Source organism: Podarcis vaucheri (assembly GCF_965113315.1).
Source record: "Podarcis vaucheri genome assembly, chromosome: 1".
Lineage (NCBI taxonomy): Eukaryota > Metazoa > Chordata > Lepidosauria > Squamata > Lacertidae > Podarcis > Podarcis vaucheri.
In genome coordinates, this window is record NC_138759.1 from 84021793 (window position 1) to 84038404 (window position 16612).

General features: G+C 49.8%; 1 protein-coding gene across 4 annotated transcripts in view; it reads left to right on the forward strand.

Moving 5' to 3' along the window:
• Positions 1-16612, forward strand: part of PITPNM1 (phosphatidylinositol transfer protein membrane associated 1) — a 32916-nt gene continuing 16304 nt past the window's right edge. Inside the window, exons 1-10 of one of the 4 annotated variants that reach the window (XM_082220780.1) lie at positions 1-131; positions 5138-5230; positions 5419-5633; positions 5764-5885; positions 6516-6737; positions 12291-12602; positions 13318-13413; positions 14441-14548; positions 15973-16031; positions 16205-16446. In XM_082220780.1, the coding sequence (XP_082076906.1) occupies positions 5153-5230; positions 5419-5633; positions 5764-5885; positions 6516-6737; positions 12291-12602; positions 13318-13413; positions 14441-14548; positions 15973-16031; positions 16205-16446 (1454 nt within the window). In that variant the 5' untranslated portion in view covers positions 1-131; positions 5138-5152. Of the gene's footprint in view, positions 132-171; positions 724-1202; positions 1334-5137; positions 5231-5418; positions 5634-5763; positions 5886-6515; positions 6738-12290; positions 12603-13317; positions 13414-14440; positions 14549-15972; positions 16032-16204; positions 16447-16612 lie in introns of those variants that run through there. The other 3 variants (XM_082220779.1, XM_082220778.1, XM_082220777.1) reach the window with 3 other exon arrangements.

A 16612-nucleotide genomic window follows, 5' to 3' on the forward strand; every position in this document is an offset into this window, starting at 1 on the left:
GCCTCGCTCGCTCCTACGAGTCTCGAATCCAAAGCCTGGAGGGAACCCCGGGGCTTAGGCATCCTCCCGCGGCCCCCGCCTGCGCGCTGCTGGATTGCATTGCTGCTTCGCGACACCTCCTCGGCTGCGCGGTGTGTGCTTGCATCCCAAGCTCTGCGCATAATAAACGTGACTCTACCGCCGCCGGCCCCGGCCCCTCTACCTGGAAAGATCCCCGCCCTCGAGGCGCCACACTGCAACTGCCTCCCTCCTCCCCGCGCTTCTCCGCCGCCTTGCACGGAGCCTGCCTCCTCCCGCTGCTGCCCCCACCACCTCTGCACTCCTTCACACGAGCCGCGTTTCCTTCCCCTGCCCGATCCCCTCCCAGTCACGCTCTCTCCTCCCCCCCCTCCCCAAGCAAGGACGGCGAGACTGCGGCTGAGCGGGCGCGCTTCTCTGCTGCGGCGACGCGGACGGCCCGGCTAGCTTCGCCTATCCCTGCCCGGACGAGACCCCCGCCTGGCTCCCGTGCCCCCCCCCCATCGCCCGCCCAGCCCCATACCATGATCCCGCCGCGGGAGCCGATGCTCGGCCGCGCGCGAGTAGCGCGGGGCAGCGCGAGGATGGGAGCGGGGGGGCAGACTCTGTGAGGCCGGCGCTCCCGGCTCCTTCGCCCCCCGAGCCCCGTCGCAGGCAGCATACCGCTGCTCACCCCGCCGCCGGCAGCCCTCCAGCGAGCCACAGGTCTGGGCCCGGGAGCGGGTGGCGGCCGTGTGGGTCCGCGCAGGGCAGGGAGGCGAGGGAGCGGGACTGGGAGCCCGGGAAGAGGCGTGTGCTGCATGCTTGGGGTGCAGAAGGAGCGCGGGGAGCTGCAGAAGGCGCTACGGGGGCCCCGCAGGGAGAAGTGGGCGCGTTGCCTCCTGGGCCCCTGAAAGTGAAACCATGTGGCCCAGCGCGTCTTCCCCACTTCTGGAAACCGCTGTAGGGTAGGATTGGAACTCAGTGCCGACCGCTCTGGGGGGCTTAGGTGGCTCCGTTCTCCCGCGTCTGGGAGGATCTCTGCCCTGCGTGAAGGGATGGGGCGCTGAACGACGTACATTCTCTGGCTCTCCCTGTGAGTTTGTGGGCTTTGCTGAGGCTTGCCTCGAGCCTTGGTTCAAATGTTGGCTGGAGTTTCGCCACACGAAGCCTAGGCTTAACGGAATCTTGGCTGCTGGGCGGGGATGCGCTTAAACTGCTGCCTCTTGAGTTGCTCTGTCAGGTTGCCATCATGTGCCCCCCCCCCCCAGCCGGGCTCCTGTGCCTTGTATGTCGTAAAATGAACGCAGGAGCTGAAGGCTTCGCAAGCGGTTGGGTAAACAACACCTTCTAACTAGGATTACAGAAGGTGTCGCGGGAAAGGGATAGCAACACTTTATTTTTTTGGTCAGGGCAAGCATATTGAAACCCCGGCTGTTAGGTGGGAGTGAGCTCAGTGTTTCTTGAGGCGAGTGTGCTTTGTGGCAGCTTTGCTTCCGTTCTCCTTCATGAGGAGAAAAAACATCAATTCGGAGCTCAATACGCCAAGAGGCAAACAAAAATTCATAGCGTCCTGAGTTTAGGGCTAAACTACTGGAGACCCTGCAATAAAATCCTGCATATGTTTACTCAGAAGTATGTCAGATGGATGCTAGTGTAGACTTTCCCCCAGCAAGTGTGCTTAATAAAACTCTGCTGTTCTGCAGCTGAATCCCAATGCATAAGTAATGTTGCAGTCCTAACCCCTAACTCCATTTACCTGGGTGTATACTGCTCGGGATTGAGCGGACAGGGTGAAGATGGCACTCCAAGTGTACCTAGGATTGAACCTTAAACATATTCCATCCTGTTATCTAGCATCTTTCTACTCACCATTTAAATGCTGACAGTTACTTGGTCTGGATAAAAAGAGAGCATGTTCCCAACAAGTGTGTGCGCATATGTGCATGTGTAGGCTGGAACTGCTGAGGCTGGGAGATTTGCAGAAGAAAACAAGATGCATACTAAATGCGTAGCTGGCCAAGGGGATAGCTTGCATCTGAGACATGAGAGTGCTTGGGCATGAAGTTATTGCTGGACATGACTTTATAAGGGAATATGAAATTCTGTTAAGAGGCATGCTGGTACAATTCGTGGGAACAAACCAACTTCATATGAAACATGAATAGGACACTGTGTTCACTCTTTAATCTTTTGACTCAGGCATGGTTCCACCCCATTTTTCCCCAAAACAATAATAATATCTCCGAGGTCTCAGGTGATCATAACTGGAGATGAGAATATTGTGTGAAATGCACATGAAGAAGTTTCTCTGGTGGTGCTTCAGTGGAAGGGTTTTGTTTTCAAGCTCAGAATCTTAAATACTGAGCCTTGGAAGAAGTAGGGCTTACAAATGATTATTGGGTAGTGAAGGAGCCTGGGGTAGGATGTCACCTCCCCTTGGAGCGAGCAACACAGCAGGGATGCCTTTGAGCTGCCTCCATGTGTTATGCTCAGCCCACCTTTTCCCATACAGACATCTCTGGCAATGGTACAAGTTGCTGACTAGTGCTTACTGCCCATGCTGCGTTATTTTGAATACGATGGTGGGCAGTCTTCTGACAACTCACAGCACTGCTTTCAGGATCTGGAGTGCAAGGATTTGTGAGGACTGATGTAGTGTAGCAGATAAAGTGTGGATGTGAGTCAAACACCTCTTCCTGCAGCCTCAACTCTTCATATGCATGGGGATTATAACACTGGACAGCCTTGCAGGGCTGTTGCTTAGATTACTGAGATAATTTATGTTATATTTTGAAATGCTTTAAATGTGCTACATGAATGTTTAAGTATTCTTAAGGAAAGCTGAGTGTTGGTGCAAAGTGCAAGGGCCAAGAGGCAGAGCAGGAGGATGTGTGGGCATGGCAGGGAACATACAGGAGAACTGTCCACTATTAAAGTTGCAGACTTTTTTTCTTGGCAGGACTCCTGTGCCTTTAAAGGTTTCATGCTAGGCAGAGATTCAGGCTGCACACACAACCCTGCCAAGAATCCTGGGAACTTAGTTTGTTAAGGGTGCTGAGAATTGTAGCTCTGTGAGAGGTAAACTATAGTGCCTGGGATTCTTTGGAGGGGGAGGGATGTGATTAGAACAGGGGTCAGCAAACTTTTTAAAGAGGGGGCCGGTTCACCTCCCCTCAGACCTTGTGGTGGGCAGACTGTGTGCACACACTCGTGCATGCGGTGGAGGGAGGCATCTCTCCCCCTCCCCTCCCCCTGCTTTCCTACCTCCTCCGCCACTCTGCCTGCGGTTGGGAGCCAGTGGTGGTGGCGGCAGGCCACATTTCCCGGGCGCCAGGTGCAGGGCCAGCTACACCTGTTTTATTTCTGCCTGCCGTGTGGTTGTAAAAGGCATAGGAGGAGACAAAAATATGGCAATTCTAAGTCTTTGCCTAGGTGGTTTACAACGTGCCACAAAGCAAGAACTTGAAGTGCAAGGTGTGGATTTGTAGGGCAATCCTATACATGTTTTAACACCACTGGGATAGTTCAGTCAGTAGAGCATGAGACTTTTAATCTCAGGTCATGGTTTTGAGCTCCACTTTGGGCAGCTCTACAATTCTATGATTCTAAGATTTGCTCCATAATGAACATGTTTACAAGGTACATTTATGACTTGAGCATCTCCATACTGTGTGGGAAGGCAGAAGACCCCAGCCTTAGAGAAACAAGCAGTTTGAAGTTTGCTGATGTAGTAACAGAGGTAAACGTAAGTGTAAGGGCAGTGTGGGGATGCATAGGTGGGAGGAGTGGAGAGTGTGTTGGATCTGCCTGTTGCATAGGCAGGGTAGAGCAAGCTAGGTGGACTTCAAACCTATGGGATCTGCTGTGTTTTTTACTAGAACCCCAAGATCCACCAACCAGTGCCAGGTACAACTAGTGGCTCAGCCAGGTGGACATATGCTAAGGATGGAGGAATAGGGTGCTTTGTCTGAACGCATGCTCAGCATAGGAATTAGCAATCAGTACCAAAACCTAGCACAGAAGTCCTTTCACACAAAATTCCACCCCTCGGTCCCCACATAAACAACTACCTGACTTTTAGAAGACATCTGAAGGAGGCCCTGTATAGGGAGGTTTTTAATGTTTGATGCTTTACTGTGCTTTTGTCATTTGTTGGAATCTGCCCAGAGTGGCTGGGGCAACCCAGTCAGGTGGGCAGCACATAAATTTATTATTATTAATATTAATATTAGTATCCAAGAACCTAATGTAAGGGTGAGATGAGGGACTTTTTACTTCTTGCTATTATTAGACAACTGTGAGTCAGAAACCTTTGCCAGTCAACCAGAGAACTGGCAAGTGCTGCTGATATGCTCTCTGCTCACCCTGGGGTTAAAGGACTCCAGCATCCAGCAAGGAGTGGAGCGTCAAAATGGTGGCACTTCTCTCTGGCTCCCCACTGCATTTCCTTTCCAGTGTGTTGAAACTCCCTAGCCTCTCATTGGCCTACAGTTACTATGGAAACCTACCCAGTGGGTTGTAGTTTGGAATAAGGTCAAATGGGGATTTCTTTCAGGCTTCTCTCCTTCTGAGGAAGCGAGAACATAGTTAAGCGCTGCCACCTTTTGTCAGAGAATCCTTGTCACCCTCATAGGTAGGTAGTAATTCATCTCAACACATGCCTGTTTCCTCACAGGCTGAACTGAAGCAAAACAAAGCTCTTGTGTGGGGTTCATAAAATTATTCAGATAGGTGAAAAAGCAAAAACATTGACACAGTGCATGGGACAAAATGTCCCCTCAAAGGAAATGAGATCCCTGTGGTAGATGTTCTGGGAGGCACTATTGTTCACATCTCAGTTTCCTTCAGCTGCCTTAACCTCACCTTCCCAGTTGAACCACACCTCCTCTATAGGAAGCTGCCATACCTTGAGTCAGATCATCAGACCATTGCTCCATCTAGTTCAGTATTGTCAACACTGACTGGCAGCAGCTCTCTAGGGTTTCAGGAAGGCCTCTCTCCGAGCCCTACCTGGAGCTGCTGGGAATTGAACCTGGGACCATAAATAGATCCCTAAGTGCACAGTGGCCACTCACATAGCTCTCCCATCTCTGTCCTGGCTGCGTGTACTTATTCCCTGCTCTGCTTCGACTCACAGGGCCTGACTGCCAAAATGTTGATCAAGGAATATCACATTCTGCTGCCCATGAGCCTGACAGAGTACCAAGTGGCTCAGCTCTACATGATTCAGGTAACCTCGGTGTTGAATGAGCTGGTGGGTGCCTGCGCCAGATGGGTGTGGCTCAAGCCCTGGGATCAACAGGGCTGCGTGGGTGGGGGTCAGAAGCTGAGCAGGACTGAGGGATGTGAGAGGGGGGTTGCAGGGTGAGGGACATTGTGGGGCACAGGCTGAGCAGAGCTGGCTCTCGTGCTCCCTAGAAGAAGAGCCGTGAGGAGTCGAGCGGCGAGGGCAGTGGGGTGGAGATCCTGTCCAACCGGCCCTACAGCGATGGCCCAGGCGGCAGCGGTCAGTATACACACAAGATCTACCATGTGGGCTCTCACATCCCTAGCTGGTTCCGTGCCCTCCTACCCAAGGCAGCTCTGCAGGTGGAGGAAGAATCCTGGAATGCCTATCCCTACACGCGCACCAGGTAAAATGGGGGCGAACCTTGGCAGGGGAGGGGGAAAGCTGAGGGGGCTGTATCCTGACCAGAGGCTGGGGCCTGAGAACTCAAGGCAGGTGGGGGCAAGGCTGCCAGTTTCACTGCCTTCCCCCTGCAGATACACCTGCCCCTTTGTGGAGAAGTTTTCTATTGAGATTGAGACCTATTACCGACCAGACGCCGGGAAACAGAACAATGTCTTCGACCTGAGTGCTGTGGAGCGCAGGCAAAGGATTCTGGGTGAGTGTTCAAAGACGGGGCGTCCCCTCCCCTTTTTGTGTTACGGAGGATGTTGCGGGACATGTTGGTGCTGCCATGCGGAGTACCTGGGGCAGGTTAGGTGGGTGAGGCTAGTGAGGGATCTCTGGTGATGTTTTGTGGTGAGGCGATTCTGGTTCAGGTTTAGGTCATCACATGTAGTGTGTCTTTCCTGTAGGGCGTGGGTGGGGAACCTCCGCTGCCTCGCCCCACCAGGTTCGCTTGGGGGAAGGTGGTCAGCACGTACAAGCAGAAGACAGGGCTAAATGCATACACAAGTGCACACCCCGTTATCACTGGCTCTCACACTCACACACCCCATTCATGTTTCCTGCTTGGCAGGGGGTTGGACTCGATGGCCCTTGTGGTCTATTCCAACTCTATGATTCTATGTGCACACATGTTAAGAATTCAGGACCGGAGGGGGGAAAACGGGACTCGTGTACAGGAGGAAGAGGCAAAGAAATGTCTTTGCTAGGGGTCTGAGCAGACTCTGGGACTTGGGAGGGAAGGGCAGGCTCCACATCGGAAGGAAAGCTGTCTTACTTTCTGACGGAGGCCAGGGGCTTGCTTCCAGCTCACTCACCCCCCCCCCACTCTGCTTACCCACAGACACAATTGACATTGTGCGGGACCCCATCTCACCCGGCGAATACAAGGCGGAGGAAGACCCACGGCTTTACCACTCAGCCAAAACAGGACGTGGGCCTCTGGGAGATGACTGGCTGGAGAATGCAGCCGCGGGACCACTCATGTGCGCCTACAAGCTTTGCAAGGTGGAGTTTCGCTACTGGGGCATGCAGTCCAAGATTGAGCAGTTCATCCATGATGTAGGTAAGCTTATGAGGATGCTCCCCACGTTTCCGTCTGCTGCAGACTTTTTCAAATGAGTGGGTTGGGCTAGGGCAGCAGTGGGGAACCTGTGGACCTCTTGAGGTTGCTGAACTCCCATCATCCCTGACCATTGGTACCATTTCCTCACACTGGCAGTATTCAGTCAGTACTTCTCAGTTGAACTGTCCCTTCTGTTCACACTGTTTTGGTGTGAAATTAGGTTTAATAACTGCCCAAAGATCCAGCAGCAATTCCAAGCGTCTCTTGGAAAACTTGCAATGAAGGAGCAATTTGGGATGTTTCAATATTCAGCGTAATTTTGTTTATCTGATGTGAAAAGGAATGATTGGATTGCCTGTTCTTTTCAAAGGCAGCATCCTCTCCATATTCCTCTACTAGTTGCAAGGGATAATGCAAGTGTTTATTTGTGGCCCACACCTTCTAAACCAGGCTTCCTCAACCTCGGTCCTCCAGATGTTTTTGGCCTACAACTCCCATGATTCCTAGCTAGCAGGACCAGTGCTCAGGGATGCTGGGAACTGTAGTCTCAAAACATCTGGAGGGCCGAGGTTGAGGAAGCCTGTTCTAAACAAGTGGGAACCATAACTGCAATGCCTGTGGTCTCCGTTGAGATGGGCTGCCTTTCTTCACATCACTGCCACAAGTACTGGCCAGTCTGCCTCTGCCAAAGCTCTGGAGTTAGCCTCAAGATCTGGCTGAACCAAGTGCCAAGCGAGGGATCTGATTTGTTCACTCTTTGGTGTGTGGGATGCACTTCCTGATGCTGCTGTTCTCCAAGTGTTGTGCAGCCCCACCCCTCAACAAATTGGAGGTGGTATCCCAGTGAGCTGCTCATGTCCTGGGAGAAAGCAGGCAGGTAGTTGAAGAAGGACATTGTGAGAGAGGCAGCAAGAGTACCGGTTACTTGGAGAGAGAGAGCGCCATGCTGACAAAAGAGGGACTGGTGCCAAGAGCACAATTAAAGTAGGGCTCAAAGTGCAAAAGTCTCCAGGAAAGGTGGCAGGACAGAGGTGCCATAAAATAGTAATTGGCTATTAAGCTCAGACACAGTTTGTGGGACCCTTGCTTAGGTCACGCTATGGGATATGCTATAGGAAATCTCATCAAAACTGTGTGATAGGCTCATAAAGGAAAACTGCGTAACAAATTAAGCAGAGTTAGAATCTGTCCTTTTTTAGAAACACTGTGCGAATTAGTTCCTGGTGTGTCCTGAATTTGAATTTGTGTTTAATCTTGCACCAGCAACTTCCAGCTTTGAAGTGGTGCCTAACCCTGCACCAGCAAACACCCCACTGCTTGCTTGCTTAGCTTGGTCCCTGCATGCTACAATGTTGTTAGTGGTGCAAAGAATTATGAGGGAGGCAAACTGTCTCCATGGACTGCGTATAGATTTTTCACTTCTTGGTTTGGAGCGTAGAGCTCTGAATTTCCGAGACAGAGACTTCAGATTGAAATAGTTATCTGTGAGAAATTTTGTTCACTCTAAATGTGAAGCTGGATTGCCAGAAGTTTTATCTCACTTGAACTTAAATGAAACTTTTTTCATTACAATTTTCAAACAGTACAAATACAATTAAAACTCAAACAAAAACTAAAAGGGGAAAATTAAAATAGGGAAAGGGGACACGAGGAAGATAGATGGGTTAAAGTGCTTGACCATACAAATGGGAATGATAAATAGTAAAGAACCGCTGGCTGCAATGCATAAGTCTCAAGAAAAGCTGACTAAATGTTCTTGTATTTATCTTCTTTGCATTTGGTGTTGATAACTTGCCGGTTCATAGGAGGGCAAGGGAGTGTTAATCCATTGTTATGTGAAAAGCAGCAACTTTTTCCCATGTTAAAGCACCATGTGCTTGGCTGACCCTAATGTATGCATGATCCATAGTCCATGGCATAATAATAAATTCTAAGATGTTTGGATGTTATTCCTGTGGAGTAGTTGGGTTAGCCTCTTGCAGCAAAAACAACAGAGCCATGTGGCATCTTAAAGACTAACAAATTTACTGTGTCAGTGCTGCACCCTTTCATGCATATGAGGAACTGGACTCTAGTCCACTAAACCTTGTGCCACAATGAATGTGTGAGTCTTTGAGATGCATATCTTTGAAATGTAGTGAGATTTCCAGGACTACATTATCAATTGCCAAGATTTCACTCCCAAAGGGCTTATAACTGGGTAGGTTTGCAGCCTGTGGATAAGGAATCCAATTTCTGTCCCAAATCTCCAGCACCTCTGGTATGAGTTTCTGCTCAGTGATAAAGTTGGGAAAAATTGAAACTTTCCCCCTAGTAATTCCCTAAAGGAAAAATCATGGTTTAGCTCCAATCTACGTGGAATATCAGTTTTACAACACTTAACTTTGTCGCACAAACTTAGTGCATATGTGTGTGAATTGGGTCTAAGTCTTCTTTGATATTCCATGAAAGCCTGCCCAAATTCAACTGTACTATATTGTCAGAATACTTTTTGATACCAGTGTTTCCAAGTACGTAAGGGAAACAGCAATTCAATTGTCATGTCGGGGGTGGGGGGGACTCCACACGGGAGTGCAAACCCAAAGGCACAAGATCTGATTTGCTCCACTTAACAGAATAGCCTGATGATGTAGCTGAATTCTTGAATGGAGCCTGTTGAAGCAAGAATTGCTTTTGTCAGATCTGAAACAAAAACCAGTGCACTATTTGCATGTAATCCCAACTTGAATTCCTCCCATACCGGCCCCCAAATTTAAGCCCTTGGTCTCATCAAAATTTCAAATGGCCAATGGTTCCAGGAATAAATTTTTAAAAAGGTGTAAATGACCATCCCAGTTGAGTAACCCTTTGCAGCAAAAACGGTTGTGAACAGATGCCATTTGTGATGACACAGGTGTTAGGTGTGGTATAAAGAGTTTCTATCTATGCAGTAATTCTTTTTGGAGGGTGGGGAGTCCAAAGGCTGACAGGATGGCTTGTATGGATTTCCAATTGATTTGGTGGAATGCCTTTGGAGGATGGATGGCGGCTAATGGATTGAAGTTGAATCCTGACAAGACAGAAGTACTGTTTTTGGGGGACAGGGGGCGGGCTGGTGTGGAGGACTCCCTGGTCCTGAATAGGGTAACTGTGCCCCTGAAGGACCAGGTGTGCAGCCTGGGAGTCATTTTGGACTCACAGCTGTCCATGGAGGCGCAGGTCAGTTCTGTATCCAGGGCAGCTGTCTACCAACTCCACCTGGTACGCAGGCTGAGACCCTACCTGCCCGCGGACTGTCTCGCCAGAGTGGTGCATGCTGTAGTTATCTCCCGCTTGGACTACTGCAATGCGCTCTACGTGGGGCTACCTTTGAAGGTGACTAGGAAACTACAACTAATCCAGAATGCGACAGCTAGACTGGTGACTGGGGGCGGCCGCCAAGACCACATAACACTGGTCTTGAAAGATCTACATTGGCTCCCAGTACGTTTCCGAGCACAATTCAAAGTGCTGGTGTTGACCTTTAAAGCCCTAAACAGCCTCGGCCCAGTATACCTGAAGGAGCGTCTCCACCCCCATCATTCTGCCCGGACACTGAGGTCCAGCGCCGAGGGCCTTCTGGCAGTTCCCTCATTGCGAGAAGCAAAGCTACAGGGAGCCAGGCAGAGGGCCTTCTCGGTAGTGGCGCCCGCCCTGTGGAACGCCCTCCCAGCAGATGTCAAAGAGATAAACAACTACCTGACATTTAGAAGACATCTGACGGCAGCCCTGTTTAGGGAAGTTTTTAATGTGTGATATTTTAGTGTATTTTTGGTTTCTATGAAAGCCGCCCACAGTGGCTGGGGAAACCCAGCCAGATGGGCGGGGTACAAATAATATATTATTATTATTATTATTATTATTATTATTATTATTATTATTCTCTGTATCTATCGACAAAATTGCTTCTTTTTTATTATCTCAGCAAAGGGTTATCAGATCTTTTAGCAGCTTTGTGTTGTCTGTGCCTTGGCATTACGGATTGCCTGTTTCTTCAGGGGGAACTGAAAGTAGAAGCAGCCTGCTGCAGGCGTTTAGCTAAGATGTCAAGGTTTTATTTATTAAAGAAATAGACTGATCATTCACATATGACAATAGATCCTTCATGACTTGATGAAGCACCAAAATATAAGCTTCTCTGAGTGATGGTTCCTTTATGAACCATCCGACCAGATGGTTCCTTGCCAGAAGCAGTATGCTTAATTTGCTTTTGCATTGTTTATTAATTGCCTCCAGGGAAATGTTGGGTGAGGTGATAGGGTGGTGAAAAGGAAGGCATGGCATTGTCAGATAAGAGTTTCTTCCAGTATGACAGACAGGATTCCTGCCTGCTTTTACCCATAGATATTTCCTGCAAAAACAGTGTGGGTATTGGATTTTGGCTTAGGCTTATTCCTTTTTCAAACTCACTACTGAACTCAGAATTGGGATTGGGCTGTGAGGGTTATGCATGCCTTCTTGCTTCCCTCTCCTGCATTTTACTAGCGAAGGCTGAGGCAAGTTGAGATATCATTCACACAGTTAACAATTGCATAAATGGTTTTTAAAACGTGAGTTGCAAGTGCAGGAAGCCCAATCCAGAATGGAGCCCTCGTTCGCGGTGGGGTGGTGACAGCGGCAGGGGTATACCTTTGACCCTTGTTACAGTCCAGAGTGGGGCACCCATGCCTGCTATTTACATTGGTATGGGAAATTCCCCCCCCAAATGCAAATTGCTGGCCTAGAACCCCACCCCCACCCCCAATTCAGATTGCGGCTTTAGGCAGGGACAAAGGGTTATAGCCCCACCTAGTCTCCATGCCAGAGTTCTGATCTGGAGGACCCCCCCCCCCCCAATTTACTTAAAAAATAAATTCACAGTTGCAGATTGAATGGATCTAACTTGGCACTTAACTTTCTGTGCTTTGGGGTTTGGTTTTAAAACCAGCCTTTCAAAAGGAGAGCAGATTCATTCCTAGTCACAGTTTTAACCAGGGTTGATGATGGCTGAAATATAATGGCAAGATGAGATAGAGAAGGTTAGGTGCGTGCAGCGCTGGTCTGCCCATGAGGTTGAGTGAAGCAGCCACCTTGGGCACCAGAAACCCCTGGTGGAGTGGTTCCCATGCACCCCTGGAAAAGTGGTGCCAGCATTGGTGCTGATTTCTGGCAAGATCTCATCAATCTCGCCAGCAACATGCAACCTAGGAAAGGGATGCTTTGGCAGCATTAGGTCAGGCCGGCACTTCCTGTTTGGCTTCAAGCAGCAAAGCTGAATGTGTGAGTGGGATCCACACACAAGCAGGGATAGGGCATTTAATCCAATGGCCTCCCAATTCTCTAAATTTGGTTTATCTTGTTAATCTGAACTGGACCTTAATGCTTTCCTTAGCTTTGAGGGAAATGGGCGATGGAAACATTTAAAGGTATAATATCTAATGCTTGTATTGTCTCATAATGCACTGGGAGCTGGAGCTAGGCCTGATGATAAAGAAAGCTAATGGTTCCTGGGGGGAGAAGAGCAAGTGGCCCCATGGTTTGTGGCATACCCTGTAGGTCTGCGGAAGGTGATGCTCCGGGCCCACCGCCAGGCCTGGTGCTGGCAGGATGAATGGATAGATCTCACCATGGACGACATCCGGAGGCTGGAGGAAGAGACGGCACTCATGCTGGCTCAGAAAATGGCCAAGTGCATCGAGCCCGACACAGGGCCTGCAGTGCCCAGTCCTGAGAGCCCGGCTGAGCTGGGTGGCTGCGAGAAGCAGGACCGAGTCGACAACCTAAGGGCTCCGGATTCCTCTCCAGATGATCCATTTGCCAAGCAGTGGTCGTCGTCTTCTCGGTCATCGTATTCTTCTCAGCATGCTGGTGAGCAGTCATTTCCAGCAAATAGAGGGAGCAAATGGCAGTGTAGCGGGAAGGTGTGAGGAGGATATAGAGGGTTTCCCCTCCTGCCCCTTCTTTTGGGTGTAAGAGAGTTATACTGCTGCTGGAGGTAGGCTTTTGGATGGGCATAGTGGAGAGTGTCCATTTTAGTGACACACTTTTTCCCTCTCCTCTCCCTCATACACCCCAATATTTTGTGTGTGTGTGTGTTCACACCCTAAAAGTATGGGGAGACATATCTCCATATGCACACTTGTACATTTTAAAAGGAAAAAAGTGTAACGGTTCCCTTCTGAAATAAATTTTACCTGCCGTTGTTTGTAATTAAGCTTAATCAATTTCATGGCTCGTTCTCTTGTACTAGATGAACAGTAGCTGCTGCTGCTTTTTAAAATTAGGATAACAGAGAGGGCAGACTTCCTATTGTGAAACTTCCTCTTCTTAGTCATACAGTAGTAAGCAACCGATGCTGAGTGTCGGAGCTGCAGTAAGGGTGAAATTGCCCCCATTGTTCCACATACATAATCTCCTGTATATACCCTAGGATAAGAAGCTAACTGTTGCTTGCATGGGGAAAACTTTGGGGTTATTTTTTAATGTCAGCATTGGGAGCAAGTTAAGCTTGCTTTAGATATGAGGATAGTTTTTGGTTTTTTTTACCTCTTGGCCATAAACTCTATGCTTGATGCCCCTACAGCTGGAGTATCTCCTCACAGCTTATCAGAGTGGCGGATGCAAAATATTGCACGGGATTCTGAAAACAGCTCTGAAGAGGAATTCTTTGATGCTCATGGTATGCAGTGCTGGGTACAGAAGGGTTCTGTGCATGCATCTGTTTTTGATAGGGCTGAGAGCTATGGGTGCCTGTTGCTGTTGGTTCTGACAGTTGCCACTGGAAGCATGTGGAGGCTGGTTTACAGGGACCTGTGTGAACCAGCCATCTGTGGGCTTGGAGTTGTGTTTGTTTAGTTTTATCTTTCAACCATCTCCCCAGATTCATCCGATTTGTGTGGATTGGGGAAGATCAGCATCTCTGGGTTTTTTTACTCCCTGTACAGAAGAATGCACACGCATGCAAAGGCAGACCTTTTTGTTCATAGGAAAAGTGCATGTTTTGCATGCGTAATGCTCCAAGTTCATAGGAAACATAGGGAGCTCCCTTACACTGAGACACAGCATTGGCCCATCTTGCTCAGTATTTACACCAGAGATTTTCAACCTTTTTGAGTCCACGGTTCCCTTGACCAACTACCTTCTTTCTGCAGCACCGCTATGGGGCTCAGGAGCCCAGTTATGTCATCCTTTGCCTGCAGAGCTGGCAGCCTCTAACCCTTTTTCAAACACCCTCCCTTGCGGAGTCTTCACTCAGCCTCCTCTCCTCTCCCCTCTCATTGGGATTCCTCTGCCACTGGTCTCTGAGCTGCCCCCCCCTGCCCCAAAGAGAGGTGCCTTCTCACACTGCCCCACAGGGGCCTGGGAAGCGCCCCTTGGCCAGCCCCAGAAGCACCATTTGCTTGGGGAGCTTGTAGCCAGGGCTGCTGTAACAAACAGCCACGCAAGCCTTTGGGAGGCAGAGACGTGAGAGGGCCTCAGCGGAGAGAGGGAAGGAAAAAGGAACAGAGGGCAGTGTTTCCTGCTGCATCCCTGGGTGACACCCTGGGTGACACCCCAGGGTGTCATGGCACACTGATTGAAAACCTCTGGTCTACCCTGATGGGCGCAGATCTCCTGTTCGTGAACTTTGGCGCAGTCCTGTTAAACATGGCAGTTTGTTCTGTGTCTGCAGTGCACTTGCCTCTCAATGAGTTTTCCTTTCCTAGAAGACTTCTCCGACAGTGATGATGTTTTTGCCAAGGAAATCACCAAGTGGAACTCAAATGACTTTCTCGACACTCTAGAGCGACCCATTGAGCCAGATGATGTTCTTGGTAAGAGAGCGGTTCAAGTGTTCTATGCAGAATAGAGTCTGCTCATGGTGTGAGTGAATTTGTGCATGGAGGAATATCCAGCTGCTCTTTGGTAGTGCTTCTGGAGATGCTAAGAAATCTCAGACTCCACATCTCAGATTCTGAAAATGGCCTATGTTCTACACCAAGAGTCTCCAACTTCTATGGGGCTGGGGTCATATGTGAAAATCTAAGAAACTGCCATAGTTACCACAGAATATTCATTTCACAGAGCAAAATCTGGAGCTTTTCAGAACCCCCTCCCCCAAAAAACAACAGACAGAACACACACAAACACTTGAAAACAAATAAAGAACAAGCAAAAACAAGCACATCCTCCACACACACAAAAACATCCAACCCACACCCCCTCAAACCAACCAAACCAATAAAACGTAATTTGAAAAAATAATACCAGGGTGGTATTGAAGCATAATTGTTTTCATGCAGAGCTCTAGACTTCTCTGCTTATTGCTACAAGATCATGGGGCACTGGCAGTATAATTCTGTCCCTTGAAGTACAGGTAACTCAGAGCTTATGCAAGTTTTCAGTTCTAGGGGGTCTACTTGTAAAAATGAAATTGTGTAAAGTCAGGACCCCAGGAACTGGCCTCCCTGCAAGGTGGAGCACTGCTTACCAGGCTTTGGGAAGGAGGCACAAGGGCTCTGGATTGCTGCTAGAGCCCTCACACCACTTTCCCAAAATTTGATAAGTGAAGTGCTTGGCTTACCGGCCTTTGGGAGCTTCGCAGGGCCATCCTGTGACTTTCCCAGAGCCCAGTAAGCAAGGAAAACCCACTGGATGTGTGGACAATGAATAAATGGAAAATGGGGAACGGTGGGTTCCCCCCTCCATTTATTTATGTATTCCCCCTCATGAGTGCATAGCTGCAATCTTGTAAGTGAAAGCAGTAAAGGTAAAGGTAAAGGTACCCCTGCCCGAACGGGCCAGTCTTGACAGACTGTGGGGTTTGTGCGCCCATCTCACATCTATTGGCCGGGGGCCAGCGCTGTCCGGGGACACTTCCGGGTCACGTGGCCAGCGTGACATCGCTGCTCTGGCGAGCCAGAGCCGCACACGGAACGCCGTTTACCTTCCCGCTGGTAAGCGGTACCTATTTATCTACTTGCCCCTGGGGGTGCTTTCGAACTGCTAGGTGGGCAGGCGCTGGGACCGAGCAGCGGGAGCGCACCCCGCCGCGGGGATTCGAACCGCCGACCTTTCGATCGGCAAGTCCTAGGCGTTGAGGCTTTAGCCCACAGCGCCACCCGTGAAAGCAGTACAAGTTGTAAATTACCTGTGAAGGCCATTCCTGTTCCATTTGTGATTTCTATCCTTCGTGCCTCACATTGCTTTCTCTCTTCTCTGCCTGGTGCCATTAACTAAAACAGTGTTGTCTTTGCAGTTGATGCTGTGGCTGCCAAGCCAGACAGTGATGGTGTCGTGGCACCTGGCCCACCAGAGGTGAGTGAACCCCTCCTCCTCATACTGCCTTCCCACGTGGGTACCTTCAGAACCATGGCGCCAAGACTTGGGAGAGGGCTTGTGGCTACAGGACCATTGTTGTTGCCTCCCAAGTCATTTTTCCAGAACCCCAACTTGACACCAGACCCAGTTCTACATGTCTCTTTCCATAGGCTGGCTCAGAAGGCAACTCCGGGACATGCCGTATCCATGCGCTTTTCCTGATCCTCCACAGCGGCAACATCCTGGACCAGGGCGTGGGAGAGCCGGGCTCCAAACAGGCCGATGTGCACACGCTCAGCGCCACCTTGGACACAGTCACCCGCCTACACTTCCCTGAGGCACTGGGGCACATTGCGCTGCGCCTGGTGCCTTGCCCGCCTATCTGTGCTGCTGCCTACGCCCTCGTCTCCAAGTAGGAAGCGTGTTCTGTCAGGCTCAAGAGCGCTTGGTGGGAGCAGGACTGTTCCCTTCTGACTCAGGGCTTTGGGCAGTTGATTGTGCAGGAGCTCAAGGAGAGTGCTGGTGCCTTCTCCAGGCAGCTTGGATGAGGACCTATGCCAAGCACTTTATTCGGGGTG